The sequence below is a fragment of the Lithobates pipiens genome, unplaced genomic scaffold (assembly GCF_037356315.1).
Source record: "Lithobates pipiens isolate NorthernLeopardFrog02 unplaced genomic scaffold, aLitPip1_a1.2 Scaffold_8, whole genome shotgun sequence".
NCBI classification, from domain to species: domain Eukaryota; kingdom Metazoa; phylum Chordata; class Amphibia; order Anura; family Ranidae; genus Lithobates; species Lithobates pipiens.
The window spans coordinates 619,986,107-619,999,993 of record NW_027507903.1 but is presented as its reverse complement, the minus strand read 5'-3'; the positions used below and the strand labels follow the sequence as shown (position 1 = coordinate 619,999,993).

The window sequence follows — 13,887 nt, the reverse complement described above, 5'->3', positions numbered from 1 at the left end:
TGCCACCTATTAGAGCCCATCAGTGCTGCCTATCAGTGCCCATCAGTACTACCTATCAGTGCCCATCAGTACCACCTATCAGTGCCGCCTATCAGTGTCACCTATCAGTGCTTACAAGTACTCATCAGTGCAGACTATCAGTGCCCATCAGTGCCGCCTATCAGTGCTCTTTATTGCTACCTATCAGTACCCATTAGTGCCGCCCCATCAGTGCCCATCAGTATAGCCTCATCAGCACACATCAGTGAAGGAGAAAAATTACCTGTCTGCAAAATTTTATAACTATGAACATTTTTTTTAAATCAAAATTTTCCAACTTTTTTGTTTTTGTCAAAAAAAATAAAAACCCGGTACTGATTAATTGCCACCAAAAGAAAGCTCTATTTTTGTGAAATAAATGACAAAAATAAAATTTTAGTACAGCGTTGCATGACCACGCAATTGTCATTCAAAGTGTGACAGCACTGACAGCTGAAAATCAGCCTGGGCAGGAGGAGGTAAAAGTGCCCAGTAGGCAAGTAGTTAATGTAAGCACTGAGCTTGTTATATGTATTGTATATGTAATATATAGGGAATTAAATGAATACATGTTTTATCTTTGATTATTTCATTTATTTTACAGAGGGTACTCCTATAATTACCGCGCTCCCAACACGGCGTCATCAGCGAAGCCAGCACCGCAAACTGCCCTCCCGCGATACGAGTCAAGTAACAGTATCTCTAAATATGGCAAGAACGCCTACGTCTAACATTAGATATCAGCTCTAAGACTTTACTGTAGTGCATGTACATTTCTGCCATTATGTGCCGTTGCGTCATGCCCACTCACCTCAAGGTTCACTTTTCATCATTGGTCCGCCTTCATTTTCAGCCACCGTGCGTCAACGCATCACTGCACTTACCAAACCCCAAGGAGACAGTGTTTTTCCTGGAATCTTTTATCATTTTTCTGTCTGCTAATGCGGCTTGATGCCAAAAAAAAAACCCTCATCTCATCTCGTCTATTATGTCCACCTGTAATTTAACAAGACCTCTTTCTGCTCTTGAAAAATGGGGCAAAATCGTCCTACCTGGGGAATAGATATTTAGCTATTTGCATTCAAAATGCAAAGGATGTCCAGTTTTTTTTTAGGGTGTTTGTGCAAGTACATTTTAGTAGAGCACTGGTTTAGCTGTGAAGACATCTGTTCATGGACTGAACACAAAGACTCCATGGTAAGCTTCTTAAAGTGAAATCAGTCAGAATTTTATTGTACAGATTTGGCCCTCTACTCAGGAACACCATCCAGATTCCTTCACAGTAATTCTGCCAGTCCTGGAATGAATGATTGCATCAATTTTCTTGGCAAAATCATGTCGACAGATGGCGAGCATCCAACAAGGAACGCGTGGGGCAGAGGTCATATACCGTTCATCCATGTTCCTCCATATTGAACTTGCCCGTCAAAAGGATTACACGTGTCATATATCCAGAAATTGTATTGATAGTTTGTGATAGTTTTTTTGCTTTGTCTACTATTTTTTTTTTAAATTACATAATGACGATTGATAATTAATATATGGAAAATGTACTGGACACACAGTTTTTTTTCTATCTGTGATGAATCTTTATTCTGTTTTCTAAAAAGATGTTGGTTAGATAGTGAAGTGATCTTCACAAGAAGAGGGTTCCTTGTTTTTCAATGGATGATGGAGTTGACGTAGAGACACAGGTGAATGCTGCATTATACTTTTTAGTGTAGTTGCTGCTTTTTTTTTTGTATCCGGTAACACACTTGCAATACGCAAGGCTTTCTAGAGAGATCCTTTCCAAGTCTCTGGAAAAGGTCATCATCTGTTCATAGCAGCACTAGTTTCTGTGGTGGTCCTTAAAGAGGGAGGTTGCTGTGGGAGCGGTGACCAAAAAAACAAGACAAGCACAGGTCAAAAGACTAGTCACCAGAATTGCCCATAGGCTTCCTGTAGCTCAGTGGTCTCCAAACTTTATAAACAAAGGTACATTTTGTTGTCCTTCAGACTTTTGGGGGAGGCCTGACTGTGACCGTTGGGAGTAGAAAAGGTCTTGCCGTCAGTGGGAAAAAAACAATATCTTTGGTGTCAGTGGGAGGATCTGTGCCCCATTGCTGGTTTCATTGGGGTCCGTTGCTGGTATCATTGGGAGAATTTGTGCCCCATCATTGGTGTCATTGGGAGAAATTATGCCCCTTCACTGGTGTCATTGGGGGGAATTATGCCCCATTTTTGGTATCAGTGAATGAAAGAGCGCCCAAGGGGCCAGATAAAAGCAGGCAAAGGGCTGCATCTGCATCCAGGACCGCAGTTTGGAGACTACTGCTGTAGCTAATCTGTCCCTGTGCCTCTGTGTGGAGGTGGCCATCTTGGCAGAGGAGCAAGGCTTTTCTTCCTCACATCACAGTTGCCTGCCTGATGACTGCCAATCGCATGACTAGTCGGGTAGTGATCAAGAAGCAGCAGGAGAGTTGAAGTATCACAGAGCCACAGAATCAGGGAGATCCTTGCACTGCAGGTCCTCAGGTACATCTTCCTCTCCAGCAAGGGAATACAGTAAGCAAGCACATTAGTGGCATTACCAAATTGCACTCCAAATCTGCCAACTAGTACTCAGAGGCAGTCATGCCTTAGATCAGGGGCTCCCCAACCCCCTGGCTGTGGACTGGTGATGATATGTGGCCTGTTGATGACCATGCTGCATAGCAGGAGGTGAGCGACGGCCGTGGTCCACACAGGGCTAACACAGAATGTGGGTGCCGCTCACGTCCTGCTGTGTGGTCATGCCCATGTGTCCTCTACCGGCTCCTCTGTCTACAATGTCATCCTATGAACAGGGTAGGGGTAGGAGAACCTGCAAATCAGAATGGAGAGCTCCTCCCGCTCCCTGCCCTGCTGATAGGATGATATCGCCAGGCAGGCGGGGGAGCCGGTAGAGGATGCACCGATTGATCACAGCCTCTGCCCTGCCAAAGGTAGGAGTCCTGTGCAGGGGAGGTAGAGATTAGCGATGTATGACTTTATAGAGGAAAGGGGGGGGGCAGACTGCAGGGGCACTATGATGGCGGAGGCTGTGACTGCTAGGGTCACTGTAATATAAAGAGGAATGCACTATAATAGGGGCACTGCAACCATTACAGTGCCCCTTTACAGTGTAGTCCCCTTTACATCACAGCCCCCCTTTACATTACAGTGCCCACTTTACATTACAGTCCTCGTTACATTAATGTAAAGGGGAGTGCACTGTATAGGGACACTGTAATGTAAAGGTGGTCTGTGATGTGAAGGGGAACTGAGGATGCTGATTTAAAGGGGTGACCATGCTGTAAAGGTGGGGGGGGTTGTGTTGTGTGGTGGTTCTAGTTGTTGAAGAAATACCAACATTTGTCACTTTGTCCTACATGAGTTGAATTATAAATGTCGCCCCTGTTCCTTGGCCACCACTAGAGGGTGCTGTTTAAGCAAAAGATAGGAACTGATCTGAATATTAAAGATCAAAGGGACCTTTGTCACTTTGTACTGCATGTTCACATAAAAGCTACTATTGTTAACTTTCCTCTGAAAATGCTGGTTAGAAGAAAAAAATGGAACACGTCCAATTTATTCCTTTTTTATTTATCTTGAAAAATAAAAATAAATAAGAAAGAAAAAAATGATTGCACGCAGTTCAACATTTTGCAGGTACAGTTAGAATATAGGGTACAGGGTACTAATACTTCTCTACTTTATCCAAAAGCAAAACATTTGGCCTGGAGTTCCATTAAAAGTAAAAAGTTTCAAGGGCAGTAAAACAGAAGCACAGCCAAACTTGCGTACACTCAGTTCAGGTTCAGGGTCGTCACTACCATGGGTTTAAGGTGAATCTTGTAGGTTTGGGACTTGTGGTTTGAAAAATGTATGATAATTTATTTAAGATTCCCCTGGGAGAATTTTTAAAAACATAATGCACTGCATAAGCGTTGAACTATGGCCAGCTGACTTAGAAGGGCCGAGAAGGGGCTTTTAGTTAAGCCAGATCTCTCATTATAAAGGAAAGGGGGGGGGCACAAGCAACCATAGGGGATTATTTACTATTTCTGTCCACAACATTCCACTGAAACTGCCCTACTAAAACTCACCAATGACCTACTAACTGATAAAACCAATGGCCATTACTCCATACTCATGCTCTCAGACCTCTCTGCTGCCTTGGACAGTGACCACCTGTTCCTCCTCTGCAAACTACACTCCCTTGGCCTCTGTGATTCTGCTTTATTCTGGTTCTCATCCTACCTATCTCAGCACACTTTCAGTGTCACTTACAACTCCATCTCCTCCACTCCCCTTCCTCTCTCTGATGGGGTACCCCAAGGGAACGGCCTTGGGCCCCTCCCATTCTTGCTCTATACCTCTTCCCTGGGCCAGTTGATAACCTTCCATGGCTTCCAATACCACCTCTACACTGATGACACCCAGATCTATCTCTCCACTCCTCAATTCCCTCCCTCGATCTCCTCACAGATCTCAAACTTTCTGAATGACATATTGGTATGGATGTCACATCACTTTCTCAAACTCAATATTTCTAAAACTGAGCTTGTTATATTTCCTCCTTCCAGGTTCCCCCCCATGACTTTACCATTAAGATCAACAGCACAACCATTGGTCCCTCCACACATGCCAGGGTCCTGGGTGTAATCCTTGACTCTGATGGCTCCTTCAGGCCCCACATCCAATCACTGGCTAAATCCTGCCACATTCACCACCGCAATATCTCCAGAATTCGACCCTTCCTGACTAATGACCCAACAAGGCAACTCGTTCACTCCTTGATTATTATCCGCCTTGACTACTGCAACTCTCTCCTTAATGGCCTACCCTTACGCAGGCTATCCCCCCTTCAGTCTATTATGAATGCTGCTGCTAGACTAATACACCTCACTAATCATTCCCTGACTGCCAATCCCTTCACTGGCTTCCCCTACCCCACCGTGTAAAATTCAAAATGCTAACCACAACATACAAGGCCATCCACAACCTCGCCCCCAGCTACATCAACCTATAGCTCCCAACTGTCCCTGAGGGACTGTCCCTGATTTGGATCAATGTCCCTCCATCCCTCTTTGCTTCTCATTTGTCCCTCATTTTGGTCTGATCTATATAGTTGTATATTAAATGCACTTTTTATCTTTCTAAAAGTGTTTCCCAGTGCTAAACCTTTCACCTGATTTCTAAATTGCTATATTTGTAAATTTTAAAAGCTAGTATAAAGGAATAGTAGTGGTACAAAAAAGCTCTTGTGGATTTGATTAACCTTTTTTCTTGGTTAATTCTTCTTTAAGAAGGTGTGGCAGGGGGCCAGTCCTATGCCTACATACGTTTGCTAGTAGGTGTCTCTCATTCCCATCTCAAAATGTTGGGACGTATGCCAACCTCATCTGCAGATATTGCTCAAATCGTCCCCTCCTCTCCTCCCAGGACCTCCTCCTCTCTAGCTCCCTTGCTCCCTTGTTACCTCCTCCCATGCTCGCCTTCAGGACTTCTCCAGAGCCTCTCCCATCCTCTTGAACTCCCTGCGATTCGATCAGCCTCTAACCTGTCCAGCTTTAGGAGATCCCTGAAAACTCACTTATTCTGGGAAGCCTATCCCACACCCACCTAACTACTGTCCCCGAGCCACCCCCATCAAATCATTTCCTGCATCTATAAAATTTTGTACCACCACCCCCTCCCTTTAGAATGTAAGCTCTACAAGCAGGGCCCCCCTGTCCCTTCTGTATTGAACTGTACTGTAATTGTGCTGCCCCCCCTCTACATTGTAAAGTACTGCGTAAACTGTTGGCGCTATATAAATCGTGTATAATAATAATAATAATTTGCTAAAACTGGAGAGTTTGAAATCTGGTGCAGCTCTACATAGAAACCAATCAGCTTCAAGGTTTCATTACCAAAGTTTAATTGAACAAGCAGAAGTGAGAAGCTGATTGGCTACCATGTACAGCTGCCCCAGATTCTGAGTGCTCCAGTTTTAGTACGGTAAATCTCCCCGGCTGAGTCAAGCTCTTTTAGCGAAGGAATGGGGGGGAAAGCTGAAAAACCCCATAGAGAGAGAGATTACGGAGTGTGAGAAAACGATAATTTAATTCTGATTGTTAGCTCTTTGGTCAATCAACCTCTTTGCTTTCTTTTTGTCCTCCATATTAATTTGTGGTTGATTGATGGTCAATGATAAATTTCAGTTGCTGTCCTATCCATGGCAAACTTTTTTGTTGTATGGCTTCCCTTAAAAAAAAAGAAAAAAAAAGGGGGGGATGGGGGGGGGTGATATTTTGGAGTTTTTATTTGCTTTGGGGGTTTATTGCTTTTTTAAAACATGATGATAGGGCCTTTAATTTTAGGTTAAACAGTTTGTTTTGTTTTTTACTGCAAGGCATCCCTTAAAAAAAAAAAAAAGTGTTGCTTCTTATTTTACTTCTTTTTAAAGTTTTCATTGCTATTGTAGTTTTTTTAATTAATTTTTTATGTTGAAAGGGTCTATTCTTTAGTATGAGGTTCTCAAAGGGCAGCATTCCCTTGTTAATGACCATCTGCAGCTTGAGTTCCTTATTGTTTGTAGCACACCGCTCTACCATTTCAAAGAAAAACAAAACTAAGTGCAAGAACAGGGTGCACCTAGACCACCTCACATTGTAGCACTCACATTGACCACACCTCCCTATCCTATAGATAAAAAAAAGTTAGGCATACACTGGTTAGACCTATTATCCCTGATATAAAAAAAAACTGTCCTGCTGCGGTATCCTTTGACGTGTCTTCATTTTTGTAGTAGAACCTCAGTCTGTGCTTTTTGTCTCTAGTATATTTGGGCCAAACTTTACTATTTAAAATGGTCTTGCTGCGGGCCAATTTTACACCACTGTATTATCAGTAGTAAAACCCCTGCCTGTACTTTTTGTCTCTAGTACATTTCGAACTGATTCTCCCCTATTAAAAATGTCCTGCCACTGACAAATCTTACACTGCTGTATCATTTGCAGTCTTGATAAGAGATAGCAATTGGCCGGTGGCAGAAGTTTTCCATCAGCAAGAACATGGACACAGTGATTTTCTAGCCAATTTCTTTCTGTTCTGCCAAAAGCTCCAACTCGCCAAAATATCCAACCATGGCCCTTCCGGTGCTCTCCAGCATCAGCAATTGTAGATTTGGATGACTTGGCTGTTTTCACAGAACACCATCAGCGTATACGCTACGGTACACGATATTATGACCATACATTGGTAGTCCGCCCGCTAGTAACCAACAACATGGCGGTGACAACTTTTTTGCTTCTTACTCGGCGTTCTGCCAAAAAAGGCTACTCTTTGTGTACCATAGTGTATGTGCAGCCAACTCGTCGAAATCTCAAATTATTGTTGCTAGAGAGCCACCGGAAGTGATGTGGTTGGAGATTTTGGTGAGTTGGAGCTTTTGGCAGAACACCAGTCAAGGTAGGCCTATTAACGTTGAATAAAACGGCAAGTGTTGCTCCTAAAACTACATGATAGAAATGTTTTTGGAAGGATTCAGATTGGGATGCTGTTGCTGTATGTAAGCCAAACTAATTGTATAGCAATAAATAAAATTCCACAGCCAAATATGTGCTGCCAGTGTATGCTGTCACTGAGACTGGTTGTAAAAATTGTACTGTTCTGTAAAAACACATACAGCTTTAAAGTAGAACTAAAGGCATTTTTTTTTTTGGATAGAGTAAAGGAGGGTTATTATCCCTGTTAGTTTTTTTTTTTTTTTTTGCCCTCTGTGTCCCATAAGGGGAGATTTTCCTGCACATCCTGTCCCATAGCCACAACAGGAAAGGATAAGAAATCTCTTCAAAGTGAGAAAATTCCTGGTTGTCCTCATTGGAAGATTTCCCCTCTATTACTGTTCTGGGGACCACCCACAATTTGAGACTTTCCTTCACTCTGTGATAATGGCAAACAGGACAAATAACGAGAATGAATCTAACTGAGATACAGACAACACTCTTCACACCAATTTAAAAAAAAAATGCCCTTTTTTTATACTTTAAGGCATCCCCAACTACGTTATTTAAAAGATTTGTGTTTTACAATTTTGGTCTCGGAGATACATAAAAAGACCCTCACCTTCGCAGTACAACATTTTTCTAAATTCTTTTTGTCCCCCATGGCAGCGCCCAACTTCCCATGCCTTTTTTTTTTTTAATTATTCCTCTATTAGCCATACAATTGGCCAAAAATTAACAACATGACTTGCCCTCGCCATAAACTGCAATGTGATATGCCTCCAAGTTTGGGTTCACCAAATTTCGAACAGGATTCGCCAAAACCTTGGCAAATCAAACCTGGGCAAATTCATCCATCAATAGCCATGCTTACTACAAGCCCTCTATTTACTGACATTGTTTTTCCATCACCCTTTAAGGATTGTTGTCATCACATTTCTGATGTTTTTGGGATGTTAATAACAGGGACACTCAGACTGGTGTCTATAGTGTAAGATTTTGAAATATTAAAGAAAAATGCCTATTTCTGTGTAATTAAGTATTCATCTAATTTGTATTAAATATAAATGTACAATAAAATATTTTATACATACAGAATGAGTATGACCTGTGATTTGCTTTATTTTTATTTTTTTACAAAAGGTGGCACCAGACAATTTATATATATATATATATATATATATATATATATATATATATATATAACAGTGTTTCTTACATTGCTGGTCAGCGAGTGCAATAATCAGCCCTCTAATTGATGTCAGTGGGTTTAAAAATAAACCATAGTTGTCAAAATTTCAACAAATTTATAAACATAATCTTCAGAGAATTGAAAAGAGAAATGAGGTGTGCATAGCATTCCACCGTCCCCCGACTTGTGGTTGTGGTCAAAGTGGGTGTTGCTTCATGGCGTATGACCCTTCCCATTTGCTTTGCTATGGACCAATGGTCTCCAAACTGCCGCAGGGGGGGGGGGGGAATGTGACTCATTGCATACCTTTATCTGGTATTTGAGGCACTATTTCTCCTGCTGACACCAACAATGAGGTAATAGTTCATGCACTGACACCAACGATGGGGCACTAATATTTCCCCTAATACCAAAGATGGGACCTTGTTTACTCCCATTGACACCAGGACGTTTTCTACTTCTACTGGTCACAGTCTGGCCCCCCTAAAGTCTGAAGCACAGGAAACTGCCCTTTGTTTAGAAAGTTTCGAGACCCCTGGTTTAGACAAATGAGGGCCTTGGGGTAAATTGAAGTGATTGTGAGAGTAAAATAAGTCCTATTGTTGGTGTCAGAGGTGCCGTAATAACCCCTGCATACGTTGAGGTAAGTGTCAGGGCCAGAAATTATAATCCCTCAACCCCCAGCAAGTGTCAGGGCCAGAAATGATAACCTCCAGCTTGGAGACCCCTGGTTTAGACAAATGAGGGCCTTGGGGTAAATTGAAGTGATTGTGGGAGTAAAATAAGTCCCATTGTTGGTGTCAGAGGTGCCATAATAACCCCTGCATACGTTGAGGTAAGTGTCAGGGCCAGAAATTATAATCCCTCAACCCCCAGCAAGTGTCAGGGCCAGAAATGATAACCTCCAGCAAGTGTGTAGAAACAGAACTGTTCTGTTTCTACACATTTGGCTTATGCAATCAGCCTGCACTTGGAACCCCCATCCATTTGGAGAGCTAGCAGCCTGTCAGTGGTTTTGACTTGGAGCGGTGAAATCTTTGTTTGTTTTGTCGACTTTCTGGATCTTTTTGAACCTCCAGCAAGTGTCAGGACAAGCAATTATAACCCCCATTAAGTGTCTGGTTCAGCAATAATCTCTAACATTTACGTGCACCAAATGTCATGGCAAATAATGTTAACACCCACCAAGTGTCAGGGCCAGCAAAGATAACCCCCAGCCAGTGTCAGGACCAGCAATGATAATCCCAAGTAAGTGTCAGGGCCAGCAATGATAACCCCTAGCAAGTGCCTTGGCCAGCAATGATAACCCCCAGCAAGTGCCAGGGCCAGCAATGATAACCCCCTGCAAGGTCCAGGGCCGCCAATTATAACCGCCAGCAAGTGTCAGGGCCAACACTAATAACCCCCCATTATTTGTCAGGTTCAGCAATAACCTCTAGCAATTATGTCCACCAAATGTCAGGGCAAATAAGGTTAACCCCCAACAAGAGTTAGGGCCAGTAATGATAACATCCAGCAACAATCTGAAAGTGTCAGGGCAAGTAATAACCTCCTGCACAATAATAACTCCCATCAATGCACAATGATAATCCTAGCAATGCTTGTAACTCCATTTGATCATTTTCAGGCACTCGCCTGTCTTCCTGAATGCAATTTCTCCAGTGCATCTGTTTTGTAAAAAAAATGCCATTCTCTACTGTATTTCCTAGTGCCAACTGGTGCTCACGTGACCGGTCGCTGCTCCGTCTCCCAACCTGACTGCTATGGTGGGAGGGGCTGAGTATCCCCCACTGACATCAGTCTGGAGGAGGAGAGTGGCGGCCAGTCACGTGATAGCCGATTGGCACTAGGAAATACAGTATAGAATGGCATTTTTTTAACAAAACAGATGCACAGGAGACATTGCTATCAGAAAGACAGGTGAGTGCCTGAAAAAAAAATGATATTTCAGCAAGAAGGGAGGGGAGGGGCGGGCTAACACAGGCTAACACAGAGCTGACAGGCAGAGAGCGGAGAGGAGAGGACAGAGGAGGACAGAGCAGGGCTGCAGATGACGGAGGCACATAAACTGACCGCGTCTGGGCTCAGCAGCCATGATAAATTGTGGTCGGTTTACAGAGGGGAGGGCAGAAAAAAGCAGGATTAGCTAGGTATTTCGGGTGTTACGGATGGCCAAATTACACAGCACAAGCACTGCGCTGTATAACATGCTTTAAGGGAACAGGATCTTTTTTTTTTAGGGTAACAAATGCTTTAATAACAACCTTTAGCATTTGGGTTCAATGATTTTACTGACCAGAGCATCCACTCCCACGAAGCTCCCTCTTACTTTCTACATTGTACAATTTTACTTCCAATTCCATCATGGGTGTCAGAATCAGGGCCGCTATTAGAAATCATGGTGCCCCATACAGCCTACCAGACAGCCCCATTAGCTAGTGTCTCCCATAAATTGTAAGTGACCACCCCTCTCCCCTTTCAAATACCTGTTGTCTCCTGCATACACTGCTTACTCCTGTCCAGCCAACATTTTGCATTATTCCTCACAAACAGGTGAATTCATCACAGACTAAAGTGAATAGCTGCATCCCCCTTCTGATAGTGCAGCATCAGTGTAGTGCGTCCATGCAGTTTTACTGTAGTACATTGAAGTGCATCGGTGCAGTTTTACTGCAGTATATTGAAGTGCATCAGTGCAGTTTTACTGCAGTATATTGTAGTGTGTCAGTGCAGTTTTACTGCATTATATTGTAGTGCATTACACCAGTGCAGTTTTACTGCAGTATATTGCAGTGTTTTAGTGCATTTTTACTTCAGTATATTGAAGTTTGTCAGTGCAGTTTTACTGCAGTATATTGTAGTGTGTCAGTGCAGTTTTACTGCAGTATATTGTAGTGCATTACACCAGTGCAGTTTTACTGCAATATATTGCAGTGTGTCAGTGCAGTTTTACTGCAGTATATTGAAGTTCATCATTGCAGTTTTACTGCCGTTTATTGTAGTGTGTCAGTGCATTATTCCTCACAAACAGGTGAATTCATCACAGACTAAAGTGAATAGCTGCATCCCCCTTCTGATAGTGCAGCATCAGTGTAGTGTGTCCATGCAGTTTTACTGTAGTACATTGAAGTGCATCAGTGCAGTTTTACTGCAGTATATTGAAGTGCATCAGTGCAGTTTTACTGCAGTATATTGTAGTGTGTCAGTGCAGTTTTACTGCAGTATATTGTAGTGCATTACACCAGTGCAGTTTTACTGCAGTATATTGCAGTGTTTTAGTGCATTTTTACTGCAGTATATTGAAGTTTGTCAGTGCAGTTTTACTGCAGTATATTGTAGTGTGTCAGTGCAGTTTTACTGCAGTATATTGTAGTACATTACACCAGTGCAGTTTTACTGCAGTATATTGCAGTGTGTCAGTGCAGTTTTACTGCAGTATATTGAAGTTCATCATTGCAGTTTTACTGCCGTTTATTGTAGTGTGTCAGTGCAGTTTTACTGCAGTATATTGAAGTTCATCATTGCAGTTTTACTGCCGTTTATTGCAGTGTGTCAGTGCAATTTTACTGCAGTATATTGGAGTGTGTCTGTGTAGTGCAGTGTTTTACACTGTGTTACATAACATTAATGCTGTGTACAGTCAGGGCCGTCTTTAATATTGACTGGACCCTGGGCAAACATTTTCATCCTCCTCTTCCATGCAATTTCACTCTCCACATACTCTGAGACATACAATAAATAACAGCTAGACGCAAAATCAGTTTACTGAATCAGATTAGGCAGTAATTGCGATTGGTTGCCAAAGATTACAGTGTATCATTACCACTCACTGACTGGCTGCTAGAGGTTACAATACACATTAAGGCTCCCCGTTTATTTTCTAGAGGTTACAGCACATGACTTCTGCTTGTTGATTGGTTGCTAGAGATTACTGTACATCAATACTGTTCACTAATTAGTTCCTAGAGGTTACTACATATCATTACTGCTCAATGATTGGTTGCAAGAGGTTAGTGTACAGCATTACTGCTCACTGATTGGTTGCTAAATTTTACAGCACATCATTTCACTGCCTGCACACCATGGACTGGGGAGGTGACGGGACCCATCAATAGACAGAAAACTCATAGGAATCGTAGGACTCCTGGGTTCAGTGGTAATGCTGGGGGAGGGGTATGATCAGTGGCAATGCTGGGGGGTTAATGGGATCAGTGGCAATGGTGGGGGATGGGATTTGTTAGGTGGCAGTACAATGTGGCAGATTCTGAGTCATGTAGAGCAAAGCTGGAAATCTTTGGCAAGTATATAGTGGGGGATTCTACCAATGTAATGGGGAATTTACAGTGACCACCAATGTTATGGGGGATTTACACTGATCATCAATGTGTGGGGGAATTTGCACTGACCACCATGTAACGGAGGATTTTACACCACCCACCAATAGAAAAGAGGGATTTCAACACTGACACCAAGTAATAAAAGCATTTACACCAGCCACCAGTGTAAGAGGGAATATACAATGACCTCCATGTAAGGGGGACTTTACACCGACAACCACTGTTGAGATTTGTACTGATCACCAATGTCAGTTGACACTTCTACACTGTCCACCAATGTTAGGAGGGATTTACACTGACCACCAGTGTAAGGAAAATTCTGCACTTACCACCAATGTAAAGGGAAATGTACACTGATCACCAATGTTATAAAGAATTTACACTGACAACCAATGTAATGGAGGATTTTACATCAACAGGCAATAAAGGGGGATTTCTACACTGGCCATCAATGTAAGGGGGTAGGGATGAGCCGAACACCCCCCGGTTCGGTTCGCACCAGAACTTGCGAACGACCCCCGCGTTCGGTACGAACGTTAGAACCCCATTGAAGTCTATGGGACTCGAACGTTCGAATTGGAAAGTGCTAATTTTAACGGCTAATATGCAAGATAGTGTTCTAAAAAGGGTTTGGGGACCTGCCTCCTGCCTCAGGGGACATGGGTCACTGCAAAAAAAAGTTTTAAAAACTGCCGTTTTGGCGGGAGCACTGATTTTAATGACGATTAAAGAGAAAAAAAGAAAGTGAAATATTCCTTTAAATATGGTGCCTGGGGGGTGTCTGTAGTATGCCTGTGAAGTGCCACGTGTTTCCCGTGTTTAGAACAGTCCCTGCACAAAATGACAT

At 42.7% G+C, this 13,887-nt stretch overlaps 1 protein-coding gene across 1 annotated transcript in view; it reads left to right on the top strand.

The window, feature by feature from the left end:
- Positions 1-8,609, top strand: part of LOC143961454 (claudin-15-like) — a 119,100-nt gene extending 110,491 nt beyond the window's left edge. Inside the window, exon 5 of the mRNA XM_077470748.1 lies at positions 623-8,609. Within this exon, the coding sequence (XP_077326874.1) occupies positions 623-749 (127 nt within the window). The 3' untranslated portion in view covers positions 750-8,609. The remainder of the gene's footprint in view (positions 1-622) is intronic.
- Positions 8,610-13,887: the final 5,278 nt, after the last annotated feature.